At 46.3% G+C, this 20385-nt stretch overlaps 1 protein-coding gene across 7 annotated transcripts in view; it reads left to right on the plus strand.

Moving 5' to 3' along the window:
• Nucleotides 1-20385, plus strand: part of PAPPA (pappalysin 1) — a 384400-nt gene that overhangs the window by 287312 nt on the left and 76703 nt on the right. For all 7 annotated transcript variants that reach the window (XM_068656712.1, XM_068656711.1, XM_068656714.1 and 4 more), the window contains 3 exons: nucleotides 4384-4512; nucleotides 6121-6212; nucleotides 18475-18671. In XM_068656712.1, the coding sequence (XP_068512813.1) occupies nucleotides 4384-4512; nucleotides 6121-6212; nucleotides 18475-18671 (418 nt within the window). The remainder of the gene's footprint in view (nucleotides 1-4383; nucleotides 4513-6120; nucleotides 6213-18474; nucleotides 18672-20385) is intronic.

Consider the following 20385-nt stretch of genomic DNA (forward strand, 5'->3'; position numbering starts at 1 on the left):
GGCCATTTATGTTTTCATAGGGCAGAAACTGGGATCAGCCCTAAGGATATTTTCAATTTTGTTGGAAACAGGAGTCTGTTCTGTTAAAAAAAAAAAAAAAAAAAAAAAAAAAGAAACTTTATGCTCTTATTTGTAGTAGGAAAAGCATGTATGCCACTATGGTAGGGAGAAGGGAGCAAGCCTCTTGCTTTCCCCCAGTGCTTTCACTGCATCTCAAGAGCCATGCCATGTCCTTGGGTGCTGCAGCCCTACCATGGGCACAGAGCTGGTGGGACTGTGTCAGCCCTTGCAGGTCTGCTGGCTCTTGAGGTTCAGCAGGGCATCTATATTGCATCTGTAAATTCAATCATCCTTTAAACCCACCTTGGTCTGAGTACAAAACTACTTCCCAGAGGTTCCTGGTTTACAGGAACATGCAGTCTGAAAGCAAACGTCCCTCACCCACAGGACACAGCAAGTTGAACTCAACTGCCTGGCCTCTGCAGAGAAAACAGGAAAAGAATTAGAAGGTTTTATATTTCCGACCCTGGATCTGTCACTTGCCACAGCAGACAGAAGAGTAGCCCTCATGGTATTTTGCACGGCACGCTCTAATTCCCCCTCTAAGCAGAGGGCTTGAGTCATTGCTTTTTAATAAGACTGCCTCCCCACGGGCGGAAGCTGCAGCGATCAATGCGGCTTACTCAGTTCTCGAAAAGGTCATTAAAAGACCATAGATATAAATTTAAAAGAGTGTTTGTTCACATCCTTAATGTTAAAGATGTTCTTCTGTCTCACTTCCTTAAGCAGCATCGCGTGAAGGCGGCGCGTGTCGGACCTGGCTGACAGCGGAGTGGAAAGAGCGTGTTATCGCTCTCAGTGCCATCGGCTGCGAGGGCAGGCGGGAGGGAAAATTAATGGTCAAAATCTTGCTTTTATCACCGCTTGGAGCAGCACTTGTCTTGCTGACATCTCCAGATAGAGTCTGTAATATCGACCTTGGTGCTCCATAACTATATAGGAGAGAATAAATTCTCTTTTTTTTCCCTTCCTTCCTGCGCTTCTTCCTTTCTTCCTCACTCTGGTACTGGGTTACTGCCCTAAGTATTGCACCTACCTTCCCTTTAGCAGGTATATTTTTCTGAAATGTGGGTACTGTGAAGGAATGCTAACAATCTGAGTAGCTGCAGATGCCATACATTTACCAGGTCAGACAGTCAGCTGCCATCAGGGTTTTGCTGCTGGTTGCACTGGGCCAGGGTGAGCTGAAAGCTCGGTGGCTTGAGTTTGAATTTCTGACATGGCTTTCTTGCCCCAGTCCAGGCAAACCTCCAGCTGGGGCTGCGTGGTGATGCTGGAGCAGCCGTGCTCCCCCTTCTTATCTCTGCCAGCCATTCTCTGGGCATGGCGGGTCGCTTTGTTGGTCCTGCCCTGGCTGTGACAGCCTGGAGGTTGTGAAATGCGAGGTTGCTCTCAGCTGGGCTGTCCAGAAGGGGAACAGGGATGAGGACGGTGATGGTTCATGCCATGGCTGCACGGGGCACTGTCTCCCATTCCTGTCTTTGTTTTGCAGTGCCTGTATGTCCCTAAGCATTCGGCATCGTCTTTCTCTGTATTGCAGCCTAAGACAAGGGTATTACATTCAGAGCTCATGGGGCATTGTGAGCACAAATCAGCAAGTGGCTATTTTGTACCTGAGTTTTGCAGAAGTAAGGGAAGCCAGGCTGCACACATACTGAAATGTATGAGTAAGGCATCGGATATTTTGCTCACTGTATGTTTTTGTTTTTGTTTTTTAATTATTTTCTGTCACTAAACTGTAATGATCCCAAGCCTGTGAAGGCGTAGCACTTCTCCAAGAGCTTTGTGTTCGCAGCAGGCTGCAGCTGGGATCTCCCCTCGCCAGCAGGGAGCAGGTGACAGGATTAGACCACAGTGCTTGAAGTCATTCTTCTCTGACGTGCGTAGCATGCTCTCTGCAAATGGAGTTGTGTGTTCACAGCCCATATAAGTAAATACGCCAGAGCTCTCCCCACCTAATAGCATTCATTTCCAGTTTTCTGTCTTATTCACCCACATACACATTCATCTCCAATCACCTAATAATTCATAAACACCATATTCTCCCCTGTGCTTAATTTAGTGCTATATCTTCTTCCATTATGTTCTGCCAACTTCCCACCCTGTACATAAACAAATGTGAACTTTTCCTGTTTTCGGTTTGCTTACATGTATACACAAGCATACACAAACACTCCCACACACTAAAACACGCTCGCAGAGACACACTTTCTGCTGTGAGCTGAATGCCTGTCCATCACCTGTTGGTGGAAATCATACACAAAGTCAGAATTCGAAAACTTCTGCAAGTGTTTCACACTTGCGCATGTCATCGCAGTACATCGGAAAGCACTGTTGGTTTGTTTATTTTGTAGCTGTTATAGCTGCCTGAACTGTTCATTTGTATGAAGTCTTTTCTAAGAATTGAACGTTTTTGTGGTTAGCAGATATTCAGTGGCAAAATCTAAATTTTTGCAAATATAGTTGTTAATCTTAAATATTTTATGTTTTTTAGAAAGAACTTGAGAAATAGCCATCCTTTAATAATCAAAGCTTGCCTCTACTTGCACTTTATCAGTATATATCAGAAGCTTCCCATCTTAATCAGTGGTTTTATCCAGGAGGGAAATCTAGAGGAAGCCCCCAGTATTATGCATCAGTGTGTGTTTGGCCGCTGAAGTTAGTTCATGTCATTTCTTTTTCTGGTTGACTCTTAGGACCATTTTATTCAGGATATTACTAGGGTGGAAGATTGAGAATTTTCACTTTAATTAAATAAACACTTATACTAATATCTAGGTAGATATCTCCCCGATCTGTACAGCAACTAGGATCTTGTTGGTGCTGCCTGAATTCTCTCAAGTTTACCTAATAGGCACTACAGGCTACTGCTGACAGGAGTCGGGTGAAGAAGCAATAAGAAAACACTTGTGAGGTGGTTTTGTTCCACTGCATTTTATCCCCAATTTAAAGTGCGGTAACAAAGAATTGCATCCCTGTGTTGTAAGCACACAGAAACAGCATTGTTGAAAAATGTAGTGTGTAGTACTGGAGCTTAAGTCATGCTCGTTAATTTAATGAATGTTGTAAGGAGGTAGTTATTTCGCGAACTTGAGTATTTCGGTAACTACAGTCCATTGATACCTACTTCAGCGGCTTGTTGCTCTGTGTAGCAGATATATCTCTTCGTAGTACACACTTCATTAATACACACTTCTGCCCAAGCTCCTGTGACAGAAAGACATCTATATTGCTCTCGGTAATTGGGGCAACACGAGCGCAGTGAGTAGAGGCCTGGCATGGGTTAGGAGGGAGCTGGGCTGCAGTGTGGGCTCTGCCAGCAGCCTGATGGATGACTTCAGGCAAATCGTGTTGCCTTCCCTGCTCCGTGGCTTTACAAATCAGCACAATGAGGCTGATAGTAATGAGGTTCTTTGTGGAACGTTTTGAGTTCTGATAAAGTCAAAGACATTGTTCAAGCTAAACTATTATATTAGGCTTTTATTATTTTTGTATTACACATAAAATCACTTCTCATTTACTGATGCACGGGATTTAAGCAATTAAGGTTTTGCATAAATACGTAGCAGTTTGATAATTTTTTATGTGAATGTTTAGATGGTAATGCCGTGATCTGGTACCATGGTTCAGATCCTATATTTGCGCTGTCCTGGAGATGAAGAAACCTTTTAAACTCTACTGTTCTAATACCCTCACAAAGTAGATAACACATTTATCTGTCACTGAAACAGCCCTGGTCCAATTCTGTCTTAAATCAAAAGGTAAATTCCTACTAGCCCCAGCTGAGGTTGGACTGAGCATGGGGCTGGTGAGGAAGTAATTAATGTTTGCAGAGTATCTGGAGTTCCTTGAGCAGCACCGACTTGCAGGTGATGCCATCCTGGCTGTGGAGGGACAGGAGCAGCAGTGCCCTGAGGCCGAGCACACAAAGCCCGGGGCTGGTTTCTGAGGCGCTGCTGCCGGTCAGTAACTCTGGCACCACACCACTCGGCGCTGCACAAGGCCAGGCATAGGCGCCAGTGCCCCAACTTGCATGGTTGTCATCAGCAAGTAGTTATACGTCAAATAGCCACGAGTTGCACCTGTTTGTGCTCAGAGCCGGGCCTAAATCAAGCGTGGACATACAGGGTGCTGACGGTGCTCACAGCAAAGAGGCACCCCAACAAAAACTGTTCCCATCAAAATGAGGTAGGAATGTTCTGAGGGCCTGGCCAACCTAAGACTTGCTTTTTTGGTGGCCAGCCCCCATTTCAGTAGCTCCTTCTCCACCCTTTGTTACTGCCTTTGATGTACAATCACTTAGTGTTTCCCCTTGTGTTGCAGGGAACTGAGCGACGGGACCACGTACACGTACCAGGTCGTCATTGTTTCCGGGGCAGAGGAGAGCGAGCCTTCCCCCGCGCTTGTGTATGTCTCTGGAAGTGGATACTGCGGAGACGGGATTATCCAAACGTAAGTCTGGAGCGAGCAAACAGATAAATCTGAGCACATCTACTCAGCCAGGATCCGAGACTAGAAAGGAAGTGATGACCTCTGATGTCTCCTTAGCTTAGGCCGGCTCTCATCTGTAGATAATGACTCATGTGCTTGATGATTACCAGGATGATGACATTTAATTGGAACTTAGGCCCTGCTATCCTGGCACCAGTAGATACAGACAGAGATACAGATAATGGAGTCCAGACAGCAGGATCGATGTGAAAGTACGCTATATGCTGTTTATGCTGTTTGTGTATGCATATTGCATATATATATACATTTGTATGATATTTCCTATGTAGAGCATTGCTAGAAAAATTCACACTGTCTTTGGCGCTGTTGTTACACATGAAGCCCCATGTACCTGGCAGCTGGTGGGCAGGGTAAAACCCCTGCTATCTGGCCAGCCAGGTTCCTGATACATCCTCTTTTTCGACCGATCACTGGAGCTGGGATGCATTTGGAAGTGATAGACTTGGCCTTAGAGAGAGAGCGCTGGGAATTGCGTGTGCTCGGTCAGCCCCTCCCTCTCACCAGCTGCCAATCCCCAGACCACTGAAAATGTACAACAATCATTCACAACTATGTTAGGGTTTATTCTTTTACTATGTTGGACCTTAAGGCCACCTGCTTCAAAGCTTCCTGGCATTAGATAATTTAATTATTTACATGATGGAAGTAACAACAAGCAAGTACTTAATCCAGACAGTATTATTTTCTTAAATAATGCTGATCAGCAATCACACAACACAACTCTGTCAGATGATACACCTGGCAGCGAGTATTTGCAGGATGAGGCCCAACAGGCAGGGAAATCAAAGAGAACAATCAAACAACATATAAATCCAGGGCAGTCTTGGAGAGAGAGGTGGAGAAAGACAGATTAATTTTGCTTTCCATAACTTTTCTCCTACTGTTATGTTTGCACATTCCTAAAACATCACTTGTGGCTTTGCAGCAAGCGTCGAACAATAGCTGAGCTGCCTCAGGAGCGAGCAGGAACCAGACTGTGTCACAGCTTGGTTGGTTGTGGCCCCACTTGCAGCTGTGGCAGCCCCTTTCTCATCTGGTTCGCACTCTTCTCCCCGCGTGCCTCTGCAACAGTGTGGTCTGGAGCAAGGCAGGACCCCATCCCCAACACCACCCTGCTGACTGCTCCCCTCTGAGTGCTGTCACCTGGAATAGCCCAGCACTGGGCTTCATACCTTGTTATTCCTGTGCTGGGGTCACAGGCTGGCCTTTCCAGATTTAATACAAAGGGTTTCAGAGATTACTGTTCTCTTTCTCCCCACCTGCTGAGTTGCAGCCGCACCAGCTATGAAGGAAGTTGCTCATATCCTCATCAGAGAACAGCAAGTGGTATCCACATGTGCAGGAGAGAAGTGGCCAGGCAAGCTTGTGAACCAGGAATGATGAAAGTCAGGGCTGGAGGAGGAAGGGAGAGGAGTTTTCAGGGTTGGCTCATAATGCTGCTGTACTGGATTTCAAGGCTTTGGGGTTCTGCAGAGGGGTTACAGTGATCATCGGGATGATGCCATTTGCCATCTGACTCCTTTTTGCTCGTTTGTGCCCTGCCTGCAGAGACCTGGGGGAAGAATGTGATGACATGAATAAGATCAACGGTGATGGCTGCTCCCTATTCTGTCTGCAGGAGTTATCCTTTAATTGCATCGGTAAGTCTGTCTCAGAGCCTTTCCACTCACGGTGGGCAACAGCTCTACGCAAAATGCAAGGAAAAATCAACAGCATTTTCAGCATTTCCAGATGAAGAGTTGTCATGGAAGAGGGAAAAAAGGTGGAATTTGTAGGTCTGAAAGGCGAACATATCTTCCCAGCTTCTGGTCATTTTGATGGGAAATTGGTTCTGCTGGCTTTGAAACAGCCTCGGACTTAAGGCTAAGTCAGCCATTGTGGGACTGATCCAAAGCCCATTGAAGTCAGTGGGTGGCTTTCCACTGGTTTCAATAGGCTTTAGATCTGGCTACGTGAGAAGACATGAACTGATTTTTTCTGGTAAACAGGAGGAGGAGTGAAAGGGGAAGGGACTGAGACCAGAAGCAAGTCCAGCTGAGGTCACACCTCCTTTGAGTTGCAAATCAATATCTGAGGATCAAAGGTCTGGCTAATCCCCTTTTTGAGAGGTGAAAACTACTTAATCAGATTTCATTTGCAAGCCTGGTTTGCTCTGATTAGCAAAACCTGTAAGCACAATGGCCGGAAGATTCTCGAGCTATCTGGGATAGCAGGGCTGCAGTTGTGAGCTTTACATATTTATTAAACTCTCTAGGAATGCTGGGGGCAGAGAAGGGAAAAGACCAATTTATGCAGCACCTTGTGTGGGGCAGTTTTGAGTTTTGGGATTGCATTTCCCAAACTGGACTCAGCAAGGCCTGGAAAAGGATGAAGCACGCAAACCTTCTAAAACCAAAGTTAATGTTTATGAAGGGTTGGCCTTTTCCCAAGAGGTTTAACAGATTCCTTATCTAGATCAACCAAGCAAATACTCTAGATGGGACAGACAGTGATCCCATGCCTGCAGCTCAGGGCATTGGTCCTAAGCAAAATAATACAATGTTGGCAAGATGGAAATTTGCTCTTTTTGGCAATCTGATGATTATCTCTTGTGGCTGGAGCAACATATAAAGGATCTCACAGGAAACACGTTTCCCTTGGGTGGTAAGCTGGGGACTGCTTGTCTCAACTACTACATTTTTACTTCAGCAGCCCATGCAGTGAGACTTGAGGCCTGATTTGGTGATGTACTTATTTCCATATGTAAATCACTCTATTGAAATTTGAGAATATTTATGGTCAAGGCTAATTGTGACTATTGGTGGTCTTGAAGTCACGTTTGTGTTTCAAGTAACTTGCTGAATTAGACCTCAAACACTGAAAGAAATTAGTCATAATATTTTGAAAGTGAAATAAACACTAAAGCAAATGTTTTGGATTCTCCAAAAGCCAGGCGTAGTCCAAGGCTGGTTGTGGCAAGGATTTGAGTTGTAGTTGTACAGCTGCATGTGTCTCACCCTGCTCAGCAGCAGGCCTGAGTTGCCTGGTCCAGGTTGGTGCTTTGGCCATATCCCAGCTTTACGTTAGGACATCAGCCAGGTCCTCCCCTGTGCTCACTGGTTCTCAGGGAAACCAGGCTGGGTGGGCTGGGCAGGAGCTGATCGTGTTCCCAGCATGTCCCCACACTGGAGTCCTGACCCTTGGAGCACACGGCGGTGTTGTGACAGGTGAGTGCAGGACCCTGTGTGCGTGTTCATCTCCAGTACCAGCTGCAGAGCTGGTTGTGAGTATGGAAAAAACCTGTCTGACAGCAATGTGACTTAAAAAATGAGTAATTGCCGTATAAACTCAGGTAATTCTATGTCATCACAGAGGGAAAGTTTTTTTCAGGTTTGCTTCTGTTGAAAAGGAAAGGGGAATCCCAGGGGTAACAAGTTGTTTGGGTTTGATGAGCTTCAGGAGGCTGTGGTTTTGCACAGGTCCTGCATTACAAAAGTGAATGAAATCCAATCGGTTCTTTGTGAAATCCCAAAAGTGAGGATTTCTGTTGGCGAATCAAATTAACTAAATCAGTGGCAAGGTGCATGGGCCCAGTCTTCAAAAATGTTTCATTGTGTGACTGTACAACTGTGGTAGTGTGACTGTTGTGGTGGTGATGGCCTCCGTGTGCTGGCAGGTCTGTGGGAGCAGACTGGCTGCTGTTGTGTTGGGAGGTGTTGCCTTCACCAAATCCCTGGGAAAGGTGCAGGCAGAGAAGGAAATACGTGTGAGACAGGCCCTATTGGACTCTATGGGTGCTGGACCGTCTTGAATTAGGACAGTAAAAAATAGAGAGAAACTGCTGCTGAATCTTTTGGGCAAATGAAGAGCACAGCTTTTTATTCTGTTTTAACATAACAAGCATTAAAGACTTGTGAAAAAGCATAAAAATAATGGGGAAGTGAGTGACAGGACTTATTACATAATAATAATAAAGAACAGAAATTCATCATTCTCCATAATCTAATAATATTAGTCTGGGTCCTCTGTCTTTAGCCAAACAAAAGCCTTCATTGAGACTGGTGGGATGTTTTCTTGGAAAATACAGAATGCTTGGGCCCCTGTTTGAGGAGGAGAGAAAAATAAGTGTAATATATTTCCATGTTTATGAGGCTGACATATGTTATAATCCTGTAGGACAACAAGTAATTATTTCAGACAGTGTTATTTTTGCAGTGATGTTGTAGTTGTACTATGTAGCGTTTTAGAGCCCCAGGAATCACTCCTCTTCACCAAAGAATTCAGCGAGCCTCAAACACATGTTCAGAGGCTTTGCTGAATTGGGGCCTCAGGGTTTGATCTTGCAAATGTTTCCTTCCAGGCTTGTTTCTGAACTACCACAAGGCATTCTTTAGACTTCAGCAAATCTAACCACAATAGTGAATGCAATGCTTGTCACAAATTGTCTGCAGGATGGGGTCCCACATGGCAGAAAATAATCGCTAAACATTTGGGTTGCAAAGGCAGGACCGAAGGGGCGTCACCGAGGTCCCGTAGCAGGAGGTTTGATAGCAAAGCCCGAGTGGGCTTCTCACATCCACAGCAGAGACCTCACGTCACCTCCTTTGATAGAAGAGAAATACAACAGAACAAGCAATCACCATAAAGCTTTACATTTAGAGCCATGAATCAGAGAATAATTTCGGCTGGAAGGAGTCTCTGGAGGTCTCCGGTCCAAGCAGGGCTAACTTCAAAGCTAGATCCAGCTTCAAAGTTGGAGCACATCGCTCAGGCTCATGGCCAGCTGCGCTGGCTATCTCCAAGGATGGAGGCTGCCCGTTTGCAGGTGTCCTTCTGTCTCTCTTGCTCTGTCTGCCTTTTAGGATCATGAGGTTTATGTGCTTTTTTTTTATTGGTCCAACTTTCCATTGAATAAATGGCAGAAGGCTCTCAAGACACTTTGTGCTAGTGCCTGTAATAAAATTAGACTTTTTTTCCTTGGTTTTGTTTTCCCTCCTCCTTTCCTCTCTAATCAGGTAACAGGGGATCAATCTGCTCTGCCACGGGAGGAGGGGCGCGGGGGAAGGAAGGAGGGAGGCAGGGAAGAAAACTGTGTGGTCTTTACTGTCAGGCTGTCCTGGCCTTCTCTGAACACAAAGCCGAGTAAAAGAAAACAGATAAGATTAATAGCGTTTTCTTCCTGCAACATGCTGAAGAGCGACAGTGAGATTAATTAATTAATTAATGAAAGCATCTGGCAGGGCTCCTTTTCTCTTTTTTTTTTTTAAGTCCTGTGGTACACTCACCCTTCCCATCCTGAAATTTATCATCTCTACTTTTTTTTCCCCTTGCTTAGCAGATTTTCCATATTTTATCTCCTCTGCCCAGACCTGGGTCCCACGGGGAAGTCTCACTTTGCCTTTTGATTCGTAGGAGAGCAGCGAGTCAGAGTCTTGTCCGCTGTGACGGATGCGCCCCTCTCCTACCTCTTGGCTGCTTTCCTTCCACCTTGTTCTTATTCACTCCCGGGACACCTGATTTTTGTGATTAGTGAGGATCCCAGCCAAGTTCAAGCCGATGAATCCCATGTAAAACGGGCCCCGGTCACAAGAGTTATGATTTGCAGTTGTGTGAACCCAGAGCTTTTTAGCACTTGATCTGTTCCCGGTGGACTGTTGAGAAATGGGTGTCTAACAAGCAGCTGAGCACCTTGTCCTTGGTATGCACTCTCCCACACACAAACACCGTACACATGCACCCAGATATATGTGCGGACATTGAAAAAGAGCGCTGCTTTCATTTGCATTCCTTTTGTTGAGTGTGATGTGCATTATGCATTGATTTAGCTCTCCAGTGCTGAAGAAAGAGAAGGATATAATAGAAAAGATGCAGAGATCAATGTAAAAGAAGGGAGGGGGGGAGAGATTAATATGAAAAGAGATGAGTAAAGACTGATAGACGCATTGAAACCCGGCTGGAAAGTAGCTGCAGAACTTCTATCTCGCCTTAAGTTTGCCTGGTAATTTATGGGGTTTTCAGTCACATCTTATTGGTGTTGTTATTGCCGTACTTTATCTCCTTTGCTTATGAGGGACTCCTCACGAAAGGCTTTGTGCAGCCAGGCAGGGCAGCACTGCCTCTGCCTTCGAAGTGTGAGCAGTCGCGCTGAGGAAGGCGAGCTTTCCAGCAAGGCACATGTTTCCGTGGGTTGTTGGACGGGGGCCTCTGGGATGTGAAACACAAAATAAAGGCACAGGGCAGAGGAAAACAGAAAATAAACATATCTAACTCTTGAATTTACCACCGATTTCTGGCATGCTCGCAGCATTAGTCACCAGTGGTTGTTCAGAGAGAAGTATGATTTTAATTTGACAACGCTCTGTTAGCACCTTTTCTTTTGCTTCTGCTTGGCCCCAAATGTTTTTCTGCTACCTTACAAATCTGGATCTGTCGTTCTCCTCCTCAGAGGCCTCTCCCTCCAGCTGTGAGCCTTACCTTTGTGGGAGCTCTATCCTTTACCTCTCCCATTATCCATAAATTAAGCATAGCACTTTCCCCTAATCTTATTGTTTGGAGGGCTGCATTGCATTCAGGGAAATGATTAATATTCATGAGCTTGCTATCTCTGTTTGGTGCATAATCCTCTGGGGAAATTGCAGTGTTAAATGAGTGACACAAACCTAATTTTATATGTCTTTTCTTTCCTTTCTTTCTTTTTCCTTTTTTTCCCTTTCTGACAGAGGAGTAATGTGCTTAAAATAAATTGATGGATGACCATCCATATTCATTGTGGGCATGCTTTGAGAGCGCGCCTCGCTCCCAGCCGGGCCCCCTCCCCTCCTCATACCCCTGCACGGGAACACGGCTTTGACTGCTGAAACCGCAGCCCCACGCAGCAGCAAATGGTGTTTTCTCCCACAAACACCAAATAGGCCCTGGCTGGCCCCACAGAGGGCTCTCAGCAGTACAGCAGCATGGGAGAAACCCAGCCGCCCGGCGAGGGAAGCTCAGCATCTCACAGGACATCAATAAGAGCAGAGCATTGAGCAAGTAGCTTGGGAAGGAGTGCTGTCGATAAAGAAGCTGAGGATCTATAGCAGGATTTCATAACGGATAGCAATTAATTTACTGACTGGAGCTATTCAGATAATATTTGTGTGAATCCTTCAGCTTAAGGCAAATACTTTGAAGCTGACTGTTTCCTGCAGCTCATGGGAGTGTGGCTACATGTTCCAAAATGTCTAAGCACTCATTTGGCAAGTTAGTAACTTGCCAAATAACAGCATCGTCATAAAGTCTCTTAAAGTGATTTTCAGACTGTCATCATTAATAGTGCCGTCTTAGCAGGGCCAGCTGAACCACAGAGAAGAGAGCGCAGGCATCTCAGGCAGCAAAACGCTTTTTTGTGGGGGAGAATGTGGGCTGGGGTGGCATTTGCCTACATTTTTCTCTCGGCCAGTGACTCCAGCCCAGCTCAATCCAGCTTTGGTGTTTAGGACACGGCTAGAGTGAGAGCCCAGCAGAGAATTGCTCCTCTGCTTGTTGCATCCCTCTCGCATTACTCTCTTTACGGATCAAAGAGGCTTCCACGGCTGGTCATGCTTCCCTCCTTAGAGCATCCTCCGTGACTCAACAGCGGCTTGCTGTGCTCAGAGGATGATGCTGAGCACAAGACCTGCCTTTGCAATAACATCCAACCACACACACAAACAAGATGTTTGTTTTCCTTAGTGAGTGGCACCAAAGTTGTGTGCTGTGTTTTGTTTTGTTTTGTTTTTCTCCTGGGCTCCTTCCCAGCCTCTGAAGCAGGCGGGCCAGGTGTCGCAAAGGGCCGCTCCGGCCAGCCTTGTTGTGGTTGTAGCGGTTGCTGCTTTGTGCGACAGAAATCTCAAGATTTTCAGTTGAACAGTCTCCAAGCGTAGCTAATAAGCCCGTGCAAGTCTGAGGAAATACTGAAGTATTATCAGCACTGCTTTTCTGATTTATTCGAACACACAGAGAGGGAAACAAGGGTAGGTGGAAGAGGAGGCGCGTTGTAGTGCTTCTCTAACATGCCTGGCGTGGGGGGAAGGCCGTGTTGGCTCCCGTTGGCTATCCGCAGAGCAGATAAGGTCTTCCTACCACTGCCAGCAATGCAAAATATCCTTTCTCTTAAGTGACAGAGGCTTGTGTTCTTGGAGGTGAAATATCAAGTTTCAGAGCCGGGCTCTGTGAGCGAGTTGTAATTGTATCTGTCTGCAGCACGCAGATCAATTGCATAATTATTGTGCTCTGACCGCTATATCATACCGATGAGCCGAGTCACGCCAGACAAAGGACAAGCCCAGGAATGTATTTCCACAAAGCAGCTGAATTACCAGGGAGCTGTGCTCTGCAAGCGCGTTATATCGGCCCCGCTAGGTTCAGGAGATGCTCAGACATGATTGTCATATTGTACGGAAAACAGCCTCATGCGAGGCCCCTGGATGTTCCGCAGTAGATTGCAACACCCACGTTTACTTCATTTCCAAGGTGTCTGCTTTATTTCATTGAAGAAAAACGTCACAATTTATTGATACGCAACTTTATTCGCAGAGGTCTGCCCGAGCTCTGCACGGTGGTTTTCCTCTTTGCAAATCAGGATATCCAGGAAGGAAAATAGCTCTCGACTGTTTTAATGCAGCAGGAAGTATCTCTGTCTCTGGCTTCTTCAGTATTAGAGAAGAGATCAGCAGATAGCCTGGCAGCAGGCCACGTTACTCACCCTGTTCCCACTGAAGCCAAAGGTGAAACACTCACCGAAACAAATGGTGCAGGTTCTGCGATCACTCAGCCACTGGTCTCGTGTGAGCTGCGCTGGAGTTATTCCTGCTTTTGCAACAGAAACCTCTGGGTGCTTTTCTTCTCATCTGTGGACACAAATACCAGCGCTGGAGATGCTGATTAGGTGACACGGGTAAAATCCCACTTCTACAGAAGCTGCTGACTTCGGCAAGCCTGTGATCTGACCCTCACCACAGCCAAAAGGGCCCGCATGCCTTTGCCTCCCTGCAAGGTCTGGACAGACCTTTCAGGGGTTAAAATGTGAAGCTCACTCTGTTCCAAGAATTTGTTACTCTGAGACAATGCTTCTGCATTTTTGTGTCCCCCCCTTTTTTCTTTTTTTTTTTTTCTTTTTCCCTCGGACGAATAGTTATGTGGCATGAGGCTTGTTATAGTTGGAAGCATCCCTAAGTAAACAGCTGAGCTTAAAAATACTTTTTTTTTTTTTTTTTTTTGTCTGGCCTTTAAAAAAAAATAATTGTAGTTATTGCACAAAAGAAGACTATGCTGATGCCAATCACTGCATCCTAGCTGAAAACAGGAAGCCGCCCCGAGTGTCTGTCCCCAGCACTTTGACCATGCAGCTCGGACATTAAAAGCCTCATCGGAGGATGTGCCCTGTGCTATGAAGTGGATCTCTTTATCTCTCTCTCTCTCTTTTTTTTTTTTTTTTTTTAATGAGGTGGAAGGCTGCCTATCGCAGATAAGTGTATATCCTGCATGTCTGCTTCCTGATGCGTTTCAGACTTGATTTGTGTCACTTGTTTTTTTCTGGCCTCGCTTTAGGCAGGTGATGGGGAGTTACCTGCTGGCCCTAGCAGGGTCTGGTGGGTGCTCCCTGGCCTCTCTCGCAGTCCTCTTCCTTACCTGGTGCCTCTTTTATCTCTAAGCCCCGGAGGGGCTGTATTTTGGTGCAAAACGCTGTGTTTTGCACTGGCTTGAGCATCTTTAAGAGGCAAGGACAAACAGAGCTCGAATCATTTTCTGTGCAATGCACGATAGCCCCACAGTTGTTCCAGATCTTGAAGTCCAATTACAATTGGCAATTTTAGGAAACAAGCCAGGTCTTGCCAATGTTTCCCCCACAAATCCCCCTTCTCCAGGTTGATGGCTGCCACGTAGTGTTCAGAGATTCCCGGGTGTGACAGATTTCTCTGCTAAACCAGAGATTTCTTTCTTCCACTAGCCTAAAACAGGGGCAAGAGAGGGACTTTGGTTTGGCTCTGACGTTTTGGTGCCTTCAGTGATGGCTTTGTCAGGGGAAAGGAGCTCTGACTGCCTGAATGAATACACGTTCCCCGAGTTCAACTCAGGATCCTCCAGCATCTGTTGTCAGTCCCCAGGGACGCTGTCTCCTGCTGCCAGGTGCTACGCCTGCAGACATTTTTCTGTTCTAGGTTTAAGCTGGATTTCCAGGCAACTGTTTTTTAATTTTTTGAAGTCATTTCTCCTTGAGGACAAATCAGATTTACTTCACATTCTCTTCCTCCATACATTACTCAAATCAGATTTGATTTTAAAGTGAGAAGTCCGCAGTATTGATGAACGTATTCCATGGCGTGAGTGCCCAGCACATCACCATGGCCTTCATCAGGTCTTTGTATCCTATAGAGCTCTGTGGAGACAAGAATTAGATTGTATTATCAAGGCCCTGGATGCATTTAACGTAACAGTAGGCAACAAAAGATCAGAAAAGGCCTTCTGCACCCCTGTGGAAATAAAGATGCTTGCAGATACACCACTCCTGACACTGCCCTCCACAGCTCTGAGCCTGTAGGACTCTCAGATTCAACTGATCTTTCACACTGCTGGTGGAAAGGGAAGAAGCCTGTTAGTTTATGTTTTGTGAGGGCAGTCTTTGGAAGAAACAATCTGGTTGCTTTTCACTGTGCTTATAAAAATGTGAAGCCTGACTTCTAACCTACCAAGCATCCCATCCCAGATCAGGAGTCAGAGCTGGTGCTCAGCACCTGCGGGAGGAAGAGCTGGCTGCCGTGGGCTGTATGTGGGCTCTTCAGTCCCCTCGTCAGTGCCTGGGAAGGATTTGGAAAAGTTCCCGTCTTTGACATGACTCTGAGCAGGGGACGTGTCCCCTTTCCCCCACCATCTTTCACAGCACACGGAGGTGAGCAGGTACCTCATCTGCTCTCGGTTTTTGGGCATGGGGCCATGCAGCCAGCAGACCTGGCGGCAGGGTGAGCGGCCATGCAGGTCAGTAAGGCTTTGTTAAGCATTTTTAGGCAGTCTCCATTTAATTCAGACATCTCAGTCTCTCCATTCGGTTCCTCCCTCGGGTTTTGCAGGCTCCGAGCAGACAGATTTATTGGGGTCTTAAGCATAATCAGGAACAAATTAGCCTCTGTTAGGATCACACACTGGCCTGGATCACAGCTATTCAAGGGCTGCCTTCCCATCCATGTGCGCATGAATTAAGTCATCTGATTGGAGTAGGTCTTGAGTATTCTTTTATCCCAAACACATGATCTTATCAGAAGCCCATTACGTTTATCATCGCATTAGGAGGGAACATTTGGAGCCAGTGCAGGAGTATGTTGGCTATATAAATGTTGTGCTTACTTCAGTGCCTATCGTGAAAATAAGTCCATGCTTCAGGGAGGCAAGGGAAACACTGTCTGAATATGTGTGCCTAAAATTAGGCTGTGAGTTTCTGGGTATGTGTTTGCATCGGTGGGGTGGCTGCATCGGGGATGTGTAAAGAGAGCGTACATGTGTTTGTGTGTCAGTGCTTCTGTCGGTGTGGGTGTGTAGCAGGATGTATTTGGGTGCCAGTGTGTGTCACTGGAAGTGTCTATCTGACTGTGCATCTGTTCGTGGTCTGAAGGCTGGGTCTTTTTAATATGGTAGGTCTTTTGCTTTTCCTTTTTTTTTTTTTTTTTCTTTTTACGGAAATAAGCCTCTTTTCATTAAATGACAAAGAAACTCTTTTTCCAAAAATAGATATTTTCATATGTTTGGGATTTGTTTTTGAGGATTTTTGATTGCTGACCGCAGTCTTCCCAGAGCCGAGCGTTTCCCAGAGATTTCTGCTGAGGCTCTCGCTCAAAGTGGGACACAGAGCTGCGAGGTGGGAGAGCTGCTTCGCTTCATCCCCCTGTTCCTGGGCACAGCAGAGAGCTGCCCTACACTTTGACAGCTCTCTGCAGAGACACACAGAGCAAGAGATGCTTACGGATAAGGTGAGGGGAACCAAGAGCTAACCTCCGTTACACGGAGCTCTGTATCTTCCTCGGGCTGACCAGGCCCAGGCCGCGTCTCTCCCACCCCACACTGCTGTGGCGCTGGGCCAGCACCAACAAACCCTGTGGAGCAATAAGGTGTGCAGTGAGGATGCCCAAACTGGGGCTCTGAGGGCACACACGGTTCACGAGCAGTTCCCGTGCCGTGTTCCCAGCAGGGCCAGTGTCGGATGATGGGCAGCAGGGCCCTGCTGGCATCAGGAGGAGGCTGGGCAGCGGGGCCACTGGGGCCGGCCCTGCTGGGTTGCATTAGAGCCCATCTGCACATCCACCCCGGCCCTCTCCCACCGTGGAGTAATGGGGCACCCCGGGGAGCCATTGTCAGCCTCGCCTGTGAAGCTCTCCCCCCGACCGCTGCTCCTCCGAGCTCTTCGAGCTCTTCGAGGTGTGTGGTATATGTTTGGTGGCTCCCGGCCATATGAAGAGTTTAAGATGTGACTTGTAGGGTCAAGCAGTTTGGCCACCCCTGGAATATTAGCTCAGCCACAGTGCTGCGCTCACACGGCTGAATGGCTTCCAGGCTCACGCTGGCTCATTTTCGCCAGCTCGTAGTGCTGGCCCGGCAAACACACAGCTCCCCACAGTTATCCACGTACACGAGTTGGCCGCAGAGGTCGTGATGAAAGGAAAGCAGAATGACCTTCTTCCCTGATAGGCTTCTCCGTTCTTTCAAGTTCACGCTCTCGTAAGCACCTAGAATTTTGCACGGGGGATTGGGAGGAGGGGAGGGGGGAAAAGAGCGAAAGTCATTAAATAATTGAATTGCAATAAACTGATTTTTTTTTCTGGCTCATGATGGTATTTCACTGTGTAAACTAGGAGGAAAAATAAACAGGGGATTTAGTAGTTTGGAAGTAGCTCAAAATTGAGCAGCCGTTGGATTTTCTGACACCTAGCTCGAGATAGTCCAATGCTACCGGCAGGACTCTCCTTAGGGATCGTTTCCATCAGCCCAGCTCGCAGCTCTGGCTAATTTCCTACCGTTTTTTCAGCAGGCTTATTTGCCAGACAAAAATACAACAGGCTGTCAGAACTGGATACCTCTGGGGACTGGCAATGATAATACAATACAAAATAGGATACCAACAGGTCAAAGGTTTCCATTTCACAGAGTACTCTAATGACTGAAAGTCATTATTGCTATGCAGTCTGTTTGAAAAGAGTAGATGGATCCTGGTTCAGTTTTTAATGGGCCAATGTTACAGAAACAACCTCAAAAATTTGGCATCTTTGTTGGCAGTCTCATTAGAGAAGCCACAGAATAAATGGACAAGGATAATAAAGTCTCCTGCTGCTTTTGATCCTTTCAGGTCAAATCTGAGTTATGCTGGTTGAAGCCGTGTGTGGATGTGGCAAGCTTACCCTCACACTATGTGGACTGTATCTGTGCCTTGCATAAACAGATCTGGTTGGCCCTTGGTCCCGTGGCTGTGAACTTGGCAGTTTTTGCCATCCCTAAATTCACAGATGCTGCTGTTGTTGTTTTGCAGATATCTTTTAAGAACAAAAAGGGAAACATTGTAGACCAGACCCTCTGCTGGCTATCTTCCACCCAAGGCAGTGGAGTTATGCCAACACCCACATTGTCTTTCCATATATTTTCGATCTCTGCTTTCTTCTGTCTCCATCCTTTTAAATGGAGATAGACAAAAATAAGCAGAAAAACCTTCGCATTGAGAAATGTTTTGAGGGTTTTGCCCAATAACAAAACTGACTAAAAACTGACTTTCTGAGAAGCGCCCTGCTGCTGGCCAGAAATGACCGATGCTTTCACTCCCCAGTGATCTGGACCGGCAGATGCACCACTGCTGGTGTTACTAGATCCTAGCAACTAGGCCATGGACATGTAGCCATTTTTTGATTTCTCTTTGGTATCTCCTGGCAGATGAACCCAGCAGGTGCTATTTCCATGATGGTGATGGAGTATGTGAGGAATTTGAGCAAATGACCAGCATCAAAGACTGTGGCGTTTACACTCCCAAAGGCTTCCTCGATCAATGGGCTTCCAACGTCTCCGTCTCACATCACAGTGACCAGCAGTGTCCAGGATGGGTGGTCATCGGTCAGCCAGCAGCAACCCAGGTAAGGGAAGCAGATGCTGTTCCCTGTCCTAGAAGGTGGAGGCCAGCAAGGACAGTCATGAGCATAACTAGATGGTCAGCATTCATGTGTGATGTTACCCCTGTCTGTTATCCTGATACTTCACCAAAGGAGGTTTCTGATAGCAATTTCCCTGTTTCTGAGCCTGTTTAGTGGTGATGGAGTTGAAATTCAGTTCCAGTCACCCATCTGAACGCTGCCTGAAGTCATGGTCTGCTTGATTCAATAAGCTGTGCAGGAGTCACCTCTGGCTAACTAGCATCACCTAAAAGACTAGACAGGCTCTCTATAGCCAGCACAGGGTGCTATCTTGTGGCAATGAGTTCTGAAGGCTAATGCAGAATAATACAAAAGAGTGTTCTTTCTTTTTTAATAGTTTTGTGTTTTCTGCCTCCCGGATTCATAAAAGCACCCTATTGTTCTATTCTGAGAAAGGTCCCGTCCATTCCCAAAGCCATTCATTAGCTTTAACCCCTTTCTTACATGTCTCCTTTGTAACATAAATAGCTCCAGTTACCATAACTTTACCTTTTGTCTCCCTGAGAGAATTAGATCCAAATGAGTTCAAAAAGACATTAGATAAATGCCTGGAAAACAGGGCTGTACACGATGCAGAAGCAACAGTCCAGATGCAACACTCTGACTCAGGAAAGCCCGCATTGCTTGTTGTTTTTTTAGAGGATACAGCAAGAAAAGGATCATCATATACAAGAGCTACATTGTATATTCCACCTTCAGCATCCACCAATGTCCCTCGCTAGACAGAGCAGTGGATCAGATGGACTTTGGGTTTGATGCAGCCAAGTTGCTCTTGCAGTCTAACTGTCAGGGAGGTGTCCTGAGTGGGCAGTGCAGAGAGGAATGCAATGTCACAGATATGACAAGCAGATTTCTCCGTGAATAGTAAACGCTAAGCATTTCCAGTTGGCTTGCAAGAGAAAACATCTTTATCCAAGAGACTTGGCCTTGTTCACATAGCACAAGTCTGTAACAAATTAATGACCAGGTCATTTTTAAACGTACAAAGCGTGGTTAGCTGGCATAGTACCAAGACAGAATCCTGAGCCCAGTATTGCCTTTTGGTCATGGTCATATTTATTATTTCACACTGTAAAAGGAACTTTCCTCTGCACCCCTACCAGTGCCTTAGCTTCTTTCTCATTTGAGCTCCCTGGGCTGTAGTACTGCCCAAAGCCCACTGTCTCCAGTTCAGGTGCAGTTCAATGAGCATGTCCCCAAGTCCTCTGTCCCCATGCTGCCACTGGGATTTCCTGCCCTGATTTTCTCCTAACGCACTGGGAGAGATGCAGCCACACTGAGCAGTAGGACCATACAACATATGGTCATGTGGTGGAGAAAACACCACCACGTGCACACCCAACAGAAAGCCCTGCTGTGTAGCCACAATTCAAGCATGTTTGTTGTACCCAGATGAGATGAAGTTGTCACAGCCTTGTTAAAAGAAAAAAAAAAAAAAAAAAAGCACACCAAAAACAAAAACCAAGCTGTTGTATTTATAGGCAGAGCACTAGCATATCACACACTGGTGGAGTGAATGGGAACATGCCTCCTGTTATTGGCTGGCCCCTGGGGAGATAACAGTGTGCTATTTACTTCCAGCAAGAGGAATTTGTGCTTTAGCTCAGCTGGTCATATTACACCCGTTTGAGTGTATGGGGTTCATTGACCTTTTTAA

This window comes from Anas acuta, chromosome 20, assembly GCF_963932015.1.
Source record: "Anas acuta chromosome 20, bAnaAcu1.1, whole genome shotgun sequence".
Lineage (NCBI taxonomy): Eukaryota > Metazoa > Chordata > Aves > Anseriformes > Anatidae > Anas > Anas acuta.